Source organism: Scomber scombrus, chromosome 9 (assembly GCF_963691925.1).
Source record: "Scomber scombrus chromosome 9, fScoSco1.1, whole genome shotgun sequence".
NCBI classification, from domain to species: Eukaryota; Metazoa; Chordata; class Actinopteri; order Scombriformes; family Scombridae; genus Scomber; species Scomber scombrus.
The window spans coordinates 14,385,763-14,399,699 of NC_084978.1; the positions used below are offsets into that span (position 1 = coordinate 14,385,763).

Genomic DNA, 13,937 nt, shown 5'->3' on the forward strand with positions numbered 1-13,937 from the left:
AGACTTCATTCATAATCTTCGTGGAAATAAATGAATAATTAATATAACTACACCAGACACTAATGTAGCACTCTTAAACCCCTCTCTAACCTAGAAGATATGATAGTATTAGAGATGTGTTGGTTTATTCAAATTGACCACTATACAAACACTTTCCTGCTTGTTATGGTTGATTTGTTCACGCCTGCAGGCCGTCACAGCGAAAGGAGATAGAAATATTAATAGAAAATGCCATTATAGTATAGCTGGGAAAAAGACATTTAAAAATAATAATTAGATAAAAAATAGTAGAGCTCACAGATGAAATATTCTCCCGTATATCGATGCAAATTATTATAATTTGAACAATAATGCTCAATAATAATAGGCTTTGTTAAATGAGTCGGGGCTCATCGATTCATTTATTAATATTACTTTGTTGTATTATCTGTTTTAATCTGTGAGTGTGTCATCCGACTGAAGCTAATCATTAATAACCATAATGACCTTTATAATTTAATTTACATTTCCACAAAGTAACTCACTACTTGGACTGTGATTGGACTGTCCACACCATGTTGTATCATAAGAGATATTGGACCATCCACACCATGTTGTATTATAAGAGATATTGGACCATCCACACCGTGGTGTATTATAAGAGATATTAGACTGTCCACACCTTGTTGTATTATAAGAGACATTAGACGGTCCATACCATGTTGTATTATAAGAGATATTGGACCATCCATACCATGTTGTATTATAAGAGATATTGGACCATCCACACCTTGTTGTATTATAAGAGACATTAGACTGTCCACACCATGTTGTATTATAAGAGATATTGGACTGTCCACACCATGTTGTATTTTAAGAGATATTAGACTGTCCACACCATGGTGTATTATAAGAGATATTGGACCGTCCACACCTTGTTGTATTATAAGAGATATTGGACCATCCACACCGTGGTTTATTATAAGAGACATTAGACTGTCCATACCGTGGTGTAGGCTATTATAAGAGATATTAAACTGTTCACACCATGTTGTATTATAAGAGATATTGGACCATCCACACCATGTTGTATTATAAGAGATATTGAGTTGTCCACACCATGTTGTATTATAAGAGATATTGGACCATCCACACCATGTTGTATTATAAGAGATATTAGACTGTCCACACCATGTTGTATTATAAGAGATATTGGACTGTCCACACCATGTTGTATTATAAGAGACATTAGACCGTCCACACCGTGGTGTATTATAAGAGATATTGGATCGTCCACACCATGTTGTATTATAAGAGACACCGTCCACACCATGTTGTATTATAAGAGATATTGGACCGTCCACACCATGTTGTATTATAAGAGATATTGGACCGTCCACACCATGTTGTATTATAAGAGATATTGGACTGTCCACACCGTTGTGTATTATAAGAAACACCGTGGTGTATTATAAGAGATATTAGACTGTCTACACCGTTGTGTATTATAAGAAACACCTTGTTGTATTATAAGAGATATTGGACCATCCACACCATGTTGTATTATAAGAGATATTGGACCGTCCACACCTTGTTGTAATAGAGGAGACAACAAAATAAACAGCCGGACCATCCTGACATGCGCTCCCGCTCGTGCATTTTGCTCGAGTCGTGCTCGTACTTATAGGCGCGTTCACGCGGTGTATCCAGAGTGAGCGCGACGCCTCATCATCGCAGTCCATTCAACAAACACAGACCGACTCAGAGCTACAACAATGGTAGGTTTAACGTCGTCTTTAATCACGTTTTGTGTATCATCAGTGGATTTTATGCCAAGTTTAGAATTAACATCATGATTCTGAGACGTTTGTGGACGATTAATTTTCATTTTTAGATGATGATAGTTGTTTTAGCATCAGACATCAGAGCCGGTGAGAGCAGCAGACTGTGCCGCAGCAGCTAGCGCCGGGGCCAAGCAGAGAGCCGCTGAGCTGTCCGAGAGGGCTGCTTTCATACAACAGGGCCAAACCGCGTTTTATATTCAACACACTCTGCTATTAGCCGTGAGGTAACTTTGACAAGAGTGTGAAAATACAGCAGATAAGCTGCTAACGGGTCCTAAACAACGGGCGCCATTTCGTCCATGTCCCCGTGTTTCAGGCTCATAAAGCCACATTACAAAAGGCCCTGCCCCGGTTAACACCCAGCCCACTGCTATGCCGAGGCTCCTCTGGGTTTTTCTCCGCATCATTTCATTGTTATTTCTTCTCTTTCCCTCGGATGCTTCCTCGGTATTAACTGTCAAAGCCAGCAGGTGCAGCAGCGCCTTGGGCGCCCCGGGGCCGCTGACTAGCGGAGCTGCTAACAGACTCCATCATGGCGCTAGCTGAGATTTCTCCTTTGTCTGTTCACGGTTCATGTCTGACAGTCTGCTGGATGCAGCTCGACTTCGTGCTCTGAACCACGTTACATTGAGCCTTTTCAGACTAGAAGGACCGTTTAAGTTCATGGCCGAGTCTCGTTACTCTCCTAAATGTGTGAATTGCATCGGATCGGTGGTTTGGTGGGTTTCTCCTTTTATAGCAGCTCACATGTGCGTGTGCTGCATTCACGGCCCCACCCTGAATTTGGTGCAAAGACCATTTTGTTTGGTGCCGTATTATAACCACATCTGCTGTTACACTGAATTTGCAGCCGTTTATTTGATATAATTGCCATGCATTTAAAACAGGATGTAGCTCATATTTGATATATTTATCTTCGCCGGTGTGTCAGCGCCGGATCCGCTAGCTGAAGCTAACGGGCCGCTGGCTCTGGATCTGGAGGCTCGCTGCTGCGCATCTTTTATTAGTTGCGCATCTGATTTGTACAGCAGTTTAAACAGCCCGCATGCACGTCACGCCATTATACTACCACACAACACAAAGGAGGATTAATTAACAGATGCGTCTATTCATTCATACAGAGTCACCAAACATGAGAGATATATGACGGCTTATGTGTAATTCTTTTGTACACCACTGCAATGAGAAAAGTACATTTAAAATCATAGCATTATACATATGACTAATGTTATACCAGCGGGGTTTTTTTTTTTTTGTCACAATCCAGCTGTGTCGTATGTTGCTGCTGAGTCTGCACCGTTAACAACCTGACATCAATTAAATCAGCCCATCACACGCCTCCCCTTTTCCTCTACCCAGTGTTTCCTTTGAGTTTGAATATGAAACAATTAGTGTAGTGATTGCTAGTGAAGTTGTGGTGTGGTCTGAGGCCTCTAACCATAACTCTCTCTCTCGCTCTCTCTGTGTGTGTAAAGGAATTCAGACTTGGACTGCGACTAGATTTGTATTGAGTCACTTGAACCTTAACTTCTGTAAATAAAAGTATCCACTGTTAAGATTAGATAAGATGGGAGTTTAGAGATCACCATGGTGATATTAGCTAGCTGCTACAACAAAAAGAAACAGTATATAGAAACAGCATTCATTGCAAATAAGGTCAAAGCAATGCAGTGAGGAGGAAAAATGGAGGAATAGAGTTTGACTTTACAGATAATCATTTTTAATTAATATGTATGGAGATTGCATTTAGACAGATGTGTCATGCTGACTCATGCAAAGAGTCTGCAAATAGCAGCTCATTTTGAAAGCAGACTTTGCTAAAACTGCACTATCATGGGGGGCAAATAAAGAACAAATTACAATGCTTTATTGATAGGGAGATTAAGGAAGTGAGTACAGTTGGTTAATTATTACTCTAATATTCACTGTCAGGCAGGCCGTTTACACCCTAAGCAAACATACATCGCCTGCTCCTGCTGCTTTGCTGTCAGATTCCTTTTCCGTCTTTCCTGTCCCATTATTTCCTTTTCATTGTCCTTTTTTTTTTTTTTCCCATTGTCACACTGCTGTTAGAAAGCAGTTTTCTTCCATCTTGTCCTGAGACTGCATTTTCCTATGATGAAGTGCGTTAAACAGAGTCAGAAGACCTGACTGAGTGAGTTTATGGAGCAGCTGTGACTTGGCGATGTGACTTGTCTTCTACATTTCAACAGAAGCCCCATTGTCTGTGACTGTGAACCCTGCACTGCAATGCTTAATGCCTGACCACACCCTTACCCACATGGTCATCTTTATGGCAGAGATAGTGTCCTCGGCTTCTGCTCCTCCGTCTGCAGAGAGAACTTATGAAATGTTTTTTGCATCCTGGTTCTGCCTCGGTCACAGTGACAGCGAGACACACCTGTTGGCTGAGCTCATTTAGTATTCATAATCCAGGTGGACTTTGGACGAGCAGCACTGGCCACTTTCTGCTCCTCTTTTTATTCTTACAGTTTGACCTTACATAAAGTAAATGGAATTAAAAGGCTGTACCGACCGAATCGTCAGTCTTGATTTCATTTGGACCAGCTGTGCTTACAATTGGATAATTTTCAGATTGCATTACACAGCTTAACTCTTCCACCACCATTACATTTACTGCATATTTAAACAAAATTATACTATACAAAATGTAGTGTTGTAAAATTTAAAAAGCCCATTATTTTAATGATCACCTATTCACATTAAGTCCTGATCAATCACTTATGTTTTTTTTTGTTTTTTATTTATATTTGTTGTTTTGTTCTCAACTTTATTCTCTAAAGTATGATGGATGCCTTTCTATTCATTTATTTTTAAATTGTGTAGTTGAAGGAAAAAACCACATCTAACTGCTTTTTCTCACGGCCACACCTTTTTGCATTTCAATCCTCCTTATCAGTCCTCGTAAAGAGCATTCCTGTTGTGTGTGTGATAGTCACATGCAGCACTCTGAGGCCCTCCTTCAGCTTCATGATGGCTGTATTTTTCTGTACTCGAGTCGTCACTTGAGGCTTGTTTAACACAACGGCAAAACGGATGTCTCGACATACAGACAGAACTACCACTGCAGAGCAAGGCTGCAACTAACAATAATGTTCATTATCCATTAATCTGATAATTTGTTGTCAGAAAATGGCAAAAATGCCCATCACACTTTCCCATAACTGACAACTACGTATTTGTTTTTTTTGGTCCAACCAACAGTCTTAAACCCAAATATATTTAGTTATTTTCACTGAATAGAAAAAGCTCTAACCTGCAAGTGACTTCAAACAAATAATCATCTAATTGGTTCTATCTTATGTATAATATCAGCTCTACTTTGAAACTTAAAATCATTAATGTCCTTTTTCTTTTTTTTAACCTTGGATTGTAATGTTCCCAAAATTCATCTGAAGTGCTGTTTTCACCTGTAAAAATCCTGACGGATTCCAGTTTTATTTGCTTTTTTAAATTTGTTATTTTCTGAAACCTGTATTCATTGACTCTGAGCTTTGTGCCGCCTTTCGCACAATAATTATCCTGGGTTGTGTAACTTATTGAGGCCTCAGCTTGTAAAAGGATATTAAATGTTCCTGTAGTAGCAGCACAAACTGTAACTAAGTGAGACCCTCAGTTAACGGCTCGTTCTCTACACAGGCCTCCGGTGTGAAAGTCACAGATGAAGTTATCGCAGTCTTCAATGACATGAAGGTGCGTAAGGCTCAGGCGAACGAGGACGAGAAGAGAAGGAGGAAGAAGGCCATTCTCTTCTGCTTGAGCAAGGACCTCAAGAACATTGTTCTGGATGAAGGCAAAGAAATCCTGCTGGGTGACTTGGGAACCACCGTCCAGGACCCCTACCAGCACTTTGTGAAGATGCTGCCCCCAGACGACTGCCGCTACGCCCTGTATGACGCCACCTACGAGACCAAAGAAACAAAGAAGGAGGACCTGGTCTTTATCTTCTGGTAAGAGCAGCCATTATCAGACATTAAAGTGTTTGTGACTGTCATTACGACAGCGTTTGGTTATTAATATTTTTCTTCCTGTTCACAGGGCTCCAGATAGTGCCCCCTTGAAGAGCAAGATGATCTATGCCAGCTCAAAAGATGCTATCAAGAGAAAATTTGAAGGTGAGTATCCGAATTATCGAACTGCACATTACACACATTAATTTAACTATCAATCCCGACCTTAACCACAGCTAATACGTACCTAACAACTGTAACAGTCAATACTATTATAATAATAATATGTGAAGTGACTGTGTAATATGAAAGGGATCACTTGGTAACAAACCCCAAAGATGATGATTACCAGACTCCACATTTTTCAGCTCATTTATTTTGTTTTTCAAGCTGTAACTTTACTGTTTTGAATACATCTTAATGCAGATCATCCTCATTTCCAATAAGCAGGCAGCTGTTTTCAGGGAAAGAGCTTTTAAAAACCAACATTGTGAACATAATGTAGTGTTTAACATCTAAAGAGCCAGATGCTTCCCTCAGGAGCTGGTGGAGACCAAAGCAGAGTTAAAATTAGAGTTTGATTTTTAACATTTTTCAGATGGCCAGAAACACAGCTCAAACTGAATGCCAGTTTTGTTTCATGTCTCCTGGATGTGTGAATGGGTAATTTGCTGACATGTTTGCAATATCAAAATATTTGTATAATAATATTAACGTTGTCTTTGCAGTGTGTTCTGCTGCCCCCTAGTGGACCAAAATTAAACTTTTTTCTTAAACAACCTAGCAGAATACATTAATATTGCCATTATTTTTTCTTTGATACCTCAATCCAGCCATCTTTTACACAAGTCTAATGCTGCATTCTGACAAAGTGTTAAAAATACCTATCATCAAAAAAGTTCTCGCACACAACCTCTATGGATGTATAGGACAGACATTTTTAGAAGTTTTCCTTGGGCAATAAGACCTTACATACCCTGTGAGGAAATATAAATCTGTCTGCTGTCACAGATTTTGCTGCATCATTTATACTTTTGTAGCTGTTGCTTTAAAATTTCTATTTTATTGCAAATCAGTGATAACTTTATGGTAAAATATCTCCCCATAAATGGTTGCTCTTGTGAATTTCCAGGAAAACCTGCTAAAACGTACTATAAAGATGTTATTAAGGTATACAATACATGCACCATGCATCACTTGTTCCTTTTTAAATTAGCTTTTTATTCAATTAGTCATTCAGCTTATTTATAGGAAATGTGCTTTTTATTGACCTACATGATGATGATCTTCTGACCAGAACATTGTTAAATTTGATTGTGCATTAAGATGTGTGTCTGTCTTTTTTTTCTTCATTTCAGGAATCAAGCACGAGTGGCAGGTGAATGGTTTGGAAGACCTCAAAGACCGGCACACCCTCGCGGAAAAGCTCGGCGGCTCGTCAGTAATCAGCCTGGAAGGATCCCCTATATAAATATTGCCCCCCCCCCCCCCCTCCCCTCTGGCTTCGATCATCGAGGCCTTTCAGACACATCTGTTGGGTTTAGCTGTTCATTCCAGTGTGGATTGGAGAAGGGCAAAAGCAGAACCAGCACCATTTGTGGGACTCTCGGGGAGGGATATTGCGGGTGGGTGTGGGATCAAGTGACAGTTTTAAAATATTAAAAAAAAAAAAGACAAATTCCAGACATGCAGACTGTCATTCCAATTAACGCAACATAAAGATTATGAACAAAACACACACAAAAGAAAAACGTAAAGATACAATGAAGGAAGGATGATGAAGATGATGATTAATACACATGTGTAAGGACAGGGTTTTGTTCTTTCCAGGTTCCATTTGAACGATTGCAGAGAAAGGGACAAACAACAACCTTTTAGTTTTCCAACCATTGAATCCTGATAAATAATTGTTCCAACTACATTTTTTTTGCCAAACTTCTAGTTAAGTTTTGTAAGTGTGTGTAGTTGAGACTAGGTGTAGTAAAAACTAATTCACTCTTGATTGCACAATGTATCAAAACCTTCTCTGGGGGAACACGGTTAAATATATATATTTCTTCTTTTCTGTTTTGTTTTTCGATTGTTTTTTTTCTTTTTGAACATGCAAATTCCAAAACTTGAGTGATTCCTTTTTATTTCCAGTTATGGGTCTGAAAACAATGGCATTTGATGTAGTAAACAAACACATTCCTCGTACTTGTTAAAACCAGGATCTCCTCGATTTAAAAACTTTGGTGTTATGAAGGTCTGATGGGGAGCGATGTGTAAATGAAAGACCGACGGTCAGAGTTTAGCCTGAATATTGAATGGTGGATGTTTTGTATCGTCTCCTTATCTCTAATAAAAAGCACTAAACTACTGACTTGGTCTGCTCTTTTTGCCACTCTTTTTTTTATTTTATTTTATTTTTTTAAATGTGTGCATTGGAAGCAGACCAACGGCTGCAGTGTGGTCTGATGTTTCAGGTTTTGGTCGACAGTGATTCACACATCAGATTAGCCACTTGTATGTAATAGCATTATGGTTCTAGTAGGTGGCCCTTTTTGTAAGAACTTGAAATTTTAACTTGCACACTGTTAGGGCAAATTTGACCCGTTTTGTTTGTTGAGATTTTTGACCAACTGGCACATTTTAATACATAATGTTTTTGGTTGAAATTTGCCTCACAAATTTATAAAATTAACAAGGATCAAGCTATTCACATTCATTTGAAATCATGATGGTGGCTATGTTCTGATTTATGTTAAATAGGACCATAATATATAGTGACTTTTTTAAAATGTATTGACAAATAGTGTAAACCACATAAATACACTATGCTCTGAAAGCTTTATTAAGGATTAATCACCCATTTATTGATGACAAGGTTTTTATTAAGTCGATCATATGGTATATAGACTAAATATTTAGGTATGCTAGGGAGGTAGAGATTCCAATTCAATTTGAGCTGCAACTTATTTACCCCTTTTGATTAAAAATATCTCAATTGTTAGAAAATCCCATGTGAAAATAGTCAAAAAAGCTTGATTTTGTCTGACTGACAGTCCAAAATCCCACTTTTGTTTTACTACCTCCTGTGATGATGAGGGCTTGAATATTTGTCTGTAGGCATTTGGTTTCTGGAAATTCTGGACTTGATTTTGCCTATTTGATCAGCAGTTTGGGGAGTATCATACATGAGCTTTGTTTTCTTTTGGTCCCTTTTTTGATTTGTGTTTGGTTGAAATTTAGTAAATACTTGTATATTGTCCATCTTGGTTGAAGGTATCCGATATGTTATTGGAGTTTTTCCCGTCAGGTTTTGGTTACAAGATCTATGTTATGTTATACCTTTATCACTCTTATTGGTTCATAAAGTTTGGTGACCTCATGCAAGTCCGTCACAGAAACACCCAGTGAAACACCAGTGAAGGTGTGAAAGACCTATTAGCCAACATACTGGTCCATTCATGCTGCGGTACCTGTTCGGACCACCGGGTGGCACCACAGCACCACTCCTTAAACCCAAGTCAAGACTGACGACACAAACACCGTCATAAATCTCTGTTTATTAAAATATATCAAATATTTTTCATCGAAAAAATAAAATTAACAAACCTTCTGTCTATCCAGTTCACACGGAGAAGAGCACACTCTGCTGAGACTTTAGGTAAAAGAGCATCAGTGGTGTGTCCATAAAGAGTTTTTTTATTCTGATTGCTCATGCAGGTTTCTCTACCAGTCTGCAGATTGTTGTAGAAGTAGCCCAGACATCCTTTAAGAGCTATTAAAGTATCAAAGCATGTGAGATGTGTAGAAAGAAAGTCCTCAATAAACTGACATCATCTACAATCTGGTGCCACTGACACACATACACACACACAAACATACACACGAGTGTTTTTTCCCCTCTTGTAACAAGTGGCCTATGTCGATACTGTGGAAACACTGACTGTGTTATTAGAAATCTGACTGCGGGTTAAACATATTAAAGATGCCGTGGTGATGATCTCAGGCGGATTTGTTTTAATAGGTTACAGAGAGAAAATTAAACACTGGAGAGAAATCATTCAAGTGAGGAAACTGGATCCAGAAGTGGCCTCTGTTTCACTGCTGTGCCACTGAAGGATGTTATCCTGCTTTCAGTTTAATCCTTTTTTCTTTTCTTTTTTTAAATCTAAGACATTTCACCCTGTATTCTTTCAGTCACGTTGTGCTTCTTTTTCTTTCTCTCCAAACTTTCTAAACTCCCTTTTAGTCCTGGAAGCAATCTAGTCGGTTGCCGTGCACCCAGTAACAGATCTGCGCAAATTTCAGAGGAGTGATGCGCACAGCCACATTGTAGTCCCGGTTCTCTCCATCTATCTCCAGCCACTGGTGTCCAGAGAAAATCCCGATGACCTTTCTTTCCCAGCGCTCTAAAGAGTTGTCCCACACTCGTCCGTAAACCCCTGAGCCGCTGGCTCCAGGTCGGGCGTCACAGTGCTGGTATATCAGGTCACTGGACTCTTCTTCCACAGGACAAAATCTGTAGACCAGCTCCCCGGGTCTGTCGCTGTCAAATCCGGAGAAGTGGATGCGCTTTCCTGCCAGGTCATCAGAAGCGGGAGCCACAGAGAGGCGCATGAAGGGACGGCGGTGAGGCCATCGCAGCTCCAGCAGTGCGTAATCGAAGTCCATGCTGACCTCCTGAGGGCCCTGGATCCAGCCCTTTGGCACACGGGTACGCTTCACCCTGACCCAGCGGACCAGAGGCTTCTTGGTAGTGAGGCTGGCTTGGGTGCCGTTAATGGATGGAGTAATCAGGAAGCCCACCCTGAGTTTACGCGCGCCTTTGACATAATCCTTCCCATCGTGCACGCAGTGGGCGGCTGTCAGGACGTGCTGCTGGGACACGAGTACGCCGGTGCAGCCTGTGGAGATCCGCACCGCCGTGGAGAAAGGGTAATCCAACAGGAAGTTGTCTCCTTGGATGTTAAAACGTCCGTCCGCTCCATAAATCTGCCTCCTCATACGCTTGTGTCTGGGCGTCACTCTGAGCCCTCTCCTCGGCGAGGTGCGCGCAAAGAGACTGTCATCTTCCTCCACCTCATCCTCCACATCCACAGTGGTCAGAGTGCGGGAGCCGTCGGAGTACAGCGTCTCAAAGGCCAGTCTCTCAGTGAGCAGCTCCTTCTGGGCCTCCTGCTCTCCTCTGCGGAAGCAACTGGCATTACAGTGAGTGGTGAAGTCCAGCTGAGTCTGAGAGCTGAAGCGGGAGCGGGTGAGAGGTGTCGGTGCGTGAGGGACCAGCGCCGGGACGTAGACCTGCGGGTGTTGAGGAGGGTGCAGGACGGACCGGGCGAGGGGCAGGAGGAGCTGGAGGAGCAGCAGAAGGATGAGGAGCAGGTGAGTCAGGAGGGAGCCGTCACGTGGCGTCATCGTATTGACGGAAAACACTGAAAAGACACGGAAAATGAATAACAGCTTTCTAACTTTCCCCGTGAGAGATTGCACGAATTCCTAAATGTTTGTCAAGAAAACCATCTGTCTAAAACATTTCCAAAGAGTCTTACAAACACACAAACCCCCATAAATAAATCTGGACTATTTCACACATGAATGTTGATTGTAATAGCCTATGTAAGTGAGGCCAGCTTAACATCTAATGTTGCAACGCAGCCCAACAATGAACCTCTTGTTCCGATCATATAGATTACGAGGAAAATAGGATTTCAGCCGGACAGAAACAAACAAGAATTTTAATGTTTGATTGGCAAAAAAGTCGCAAACAAATTCCAAAGAAAGGAAAGTTCAATTAAAGAGGAAACGAAGAAAGAAAGCCTCAGCCACAGCAGAACAATGCTGGATGGTTTATTACCTTGAGTTGGTGAACAAGACACTGAGTTTACAGTAATATTTGTTGAAGCTCAGAGATAAGGAGATGTTTCCCATCAAACATTAACTACTTGTGCTGTGCGTGGGCTTTCAGGGCAGATTAGCAGAGACAAGGAGATACTTGATCCTCTCTATAGACTGTGGGCCCGGAGGCACTCATGGCACGAAGAGAACAGGTGTGTAAAAAGTGAAAAGGAACAAGTTGAGGCATGGCAGCGAAAAAGAGCTTTATTTCTAACAAAAGGGGTTGCAGGGTGTGGCCTGTCAGCACACCCCTGCGCTGTCTCGTGTGAAACTACAAAGGAGTCACAAAAAGAAAGAGTTCCTGTGCGCAGAGAAATTACACAGCTATACACACATTTCCCTCCATGTTGACGTGTCAGATACATGACAGCTGAGGCAGACTGTTACAACTGAGCTTAAGTGGTAAATTGGCTGACAGTGGGGTAGTGAAATACATCTCCGCATTGTGTGACAGCCCTGTAGTAGTATGTTATATGATCCAGATATTACTCACAGGTGATTTCAGGAAGTGAAATTGTTACACAAATGTGTTCTCGATGATTTATGGTGGTTTAGAGTTTGTGTTGGACTCTAAAACTAAATGATTAGGCTCTGATCCAAAAGGCACAGCTCTCATTCTGATGAAAACTACAGAAAAAAGATCAATCCTTGTGCACAGGTGACAATACATAACTGGAGGCATTGTTTTTTGCCCGCAGATTGGACAGACATTTTTTAAAGATCTGATGCATAAAAAGGAATATTACACAGTCTACTCTTTCAGTAGATATGTTGCACAAGCATGTATGCAAAACAGTCCAGTGTGCAGATATAGAAGACTCCCTGTTCGGCATCCAAAAGTCATCTAAATGTGTCTGATTTAAGCAGCAGTCAAATAAAGTTAAGCTCTCTCTAACATTTTTATTAAAGCATGGGGGGATGGTTTAAAGACTGCTTGTGAGACAAAAACAGTACGGAAAAACACATGAAACCTGCCATCCACACATTCCCCATTTAATAATTTCACCCTAAAATAACCTTACACCTGCCTACATCAGGCTGAACAAATCCGTTAGCTACCTGTGAAGGCACTGTGAGCAAACTTGTAAAGCACAGCCTACTATTTGATACATTACCTCCTGATTTAAGATCGATAGTCCCGTGTTTACATCCCACTCACGTTCTCCTCCCCATCAGACCACTCGCTCAGGATCATTTTCCAGGTTTTCCTCATCATCTCTGCTGGCAGACAGGTACTTTCTCTCCTTCCCCTCTCTGCCTGACTACGTGCTTTCCGACCTCAATACAAGGAAGATCTTTCTTGCACTTTTTTCCCCCTAGCAGAGTGTACAAATAATAGTCTCCCTGAATGTCCGGAACCACAGTTTCTCTCTGAAACCTGCCAAGCCCAGACAGGGAGAGTCACTAATGAAAGTCTGTGGTCTGTAAAGAAGTGTTTTCTCTCCTCCCTCCTCACTGTCCTAGCGCCCCGCCTCCGCCTGCCGGCTAAAAGGGAGAGAGAGAGAGAGAGAGAGAGAGAGAGAGAGAGAGAGAGAGAGAGAGAGAGAGAGAGAGAGAGAGAGAGAGAGAGAGAGAGAGAGAGAGAAAGAGAGAGAGAGAGAGAGAGAGAGAGGAGGGGGCAATCTGTGATAGACAGAGAGAGAGAGAGAGAGAGAGAGAGAGAGAGAGAGAGAGAGAGAGAGAGAGAGAGAGAGAGAGAGAAAGAGAAGAATAAACGCCTTTTACATATTGTATCTGATATGTTTGTAGATATTTGCATCTTGTATATTTATTTGAAATCATCTGTCACTGTTAGTAATCTTCTGTACTACTTTGGCAATATAGATTTATGATCTATCAGGCCAGTAAAAGCTTATTTGAATTTGAGTTCAATCCCTCTTTACAAGAGAGAGGACAGTCCATGTTTTGATGTTTGATTTAATTATGTGCTGGTTAATAAATCAAGGCCTTCAATAAAAACATATTCTCACATTTTTAAATTGTTTACTTTCACATGTTACAATAAATGAAAAAAAAAAAGATTGAGGCTATTATTATAAAAGTATGAGTAAAATGATGGCCCTAAAGATAAGGGATCAGATGGGAACATGAATGTCTGTACCAAAGTTAATGGTCATTCACCCTACATTAGTTGAAGTATGTTTCACAAAATGTAAACTTGACCTGGATGACTGATAATCTTAATCACACAATAAAAATGTCAACCTAACGGTGGCGCTAGAGATAAAGTCTAGGGATCATCAAAGTCTTTAGAATTCATCAT

At 40.8% G+C, this 13,937-nt stretch overlaps 2 protein-coding genes across 3 annotated transcripts; one reads left to right on the forward strand and one right to left on the reverse strand.

The window, feature by feature from the left end:
- Nucleotides 1–1,667: 1,667 nt before the first annotated feature.
- cfl1 (cofilin 1) lies at nt 1,668–8,153 on the forward strand. Its single transcript, XM_062425882.1, has 4 exons — nt 1,668–1,757; nt 5,484–5,794; nt 5,883–5,959; nt 7,153–8,153. Exons 1-4 carry the CDS (start codon nt 1,755–1,757, stop codon nt 7,263–7,265), a joined length of 504 nt encoding a protein of 167 aa, XP_062281866.1. The 5' UTR covers nt 1,668–1,754; the 3' UTR covers nt 7,266–8,153.
- Nucleotides 8,154–9,439: 1,286 nt separating this feature from the next.
- On the reverse strand, nt 9,440–13,086 carry prss23 (serine protease 23). 2 transcript variants are annotated; one of them, XM_062425682.1, is made up of 2 exons: nt 12,834–13,086; nt 9,440–11,211 (listed from the first exon to the last, which is right to left on the reverse strand). In XM_062425682.1, the coding sequence occupies exon 2, from the start codon at nt 11,192–11,194 to the stop codon at nt 10,028–10,030; it is 1,167 nt and encodes a 388-aa protein (XP_062281666.1). In that variant the 5' UTR covers nt 11,195–11,211; nt 12,834–13,086; the 3' UTR covers nt 9,440–10,027. The 2 variants fall into 2 exon arrangements, with proteins under 2 accessions (XP_062281666.1, XP_062281665.1); XM_062425681.1 differs by having other exon boundaries at nt 12,790–13,086.
- Between the last annotated feature and the right edge of the window lie 851 nt (nt 13,087–13,937).

Excerpts from the sequence above, each read along its gene's own strand:
- cfl1 (XM_062425882.1), top strand. Across the intron at positions 5,795-5,882 it reads GACCTGGTCTTTATCTTCTG|GGCTCCAGATAGTGCCCCCT; the intron begins GTAAGAGCAGCC and ends TCCTGTTCACAG. Across the intron at positions 5,960-7,152 it reads TATCAAGAGAAAATTTGAAG|GAATCAAGCACGAGTGGCAG; the intron begins GTGAGTATCCGA and ends TCTTCATTTCAG.
- prss23 (XM_062425682.1), bottom strand. The coding sequence starts at position 11,194 with ATGACGCCACGTGACGGCTCCCTCCTGACTCACCTGCTCCTCATCCTT.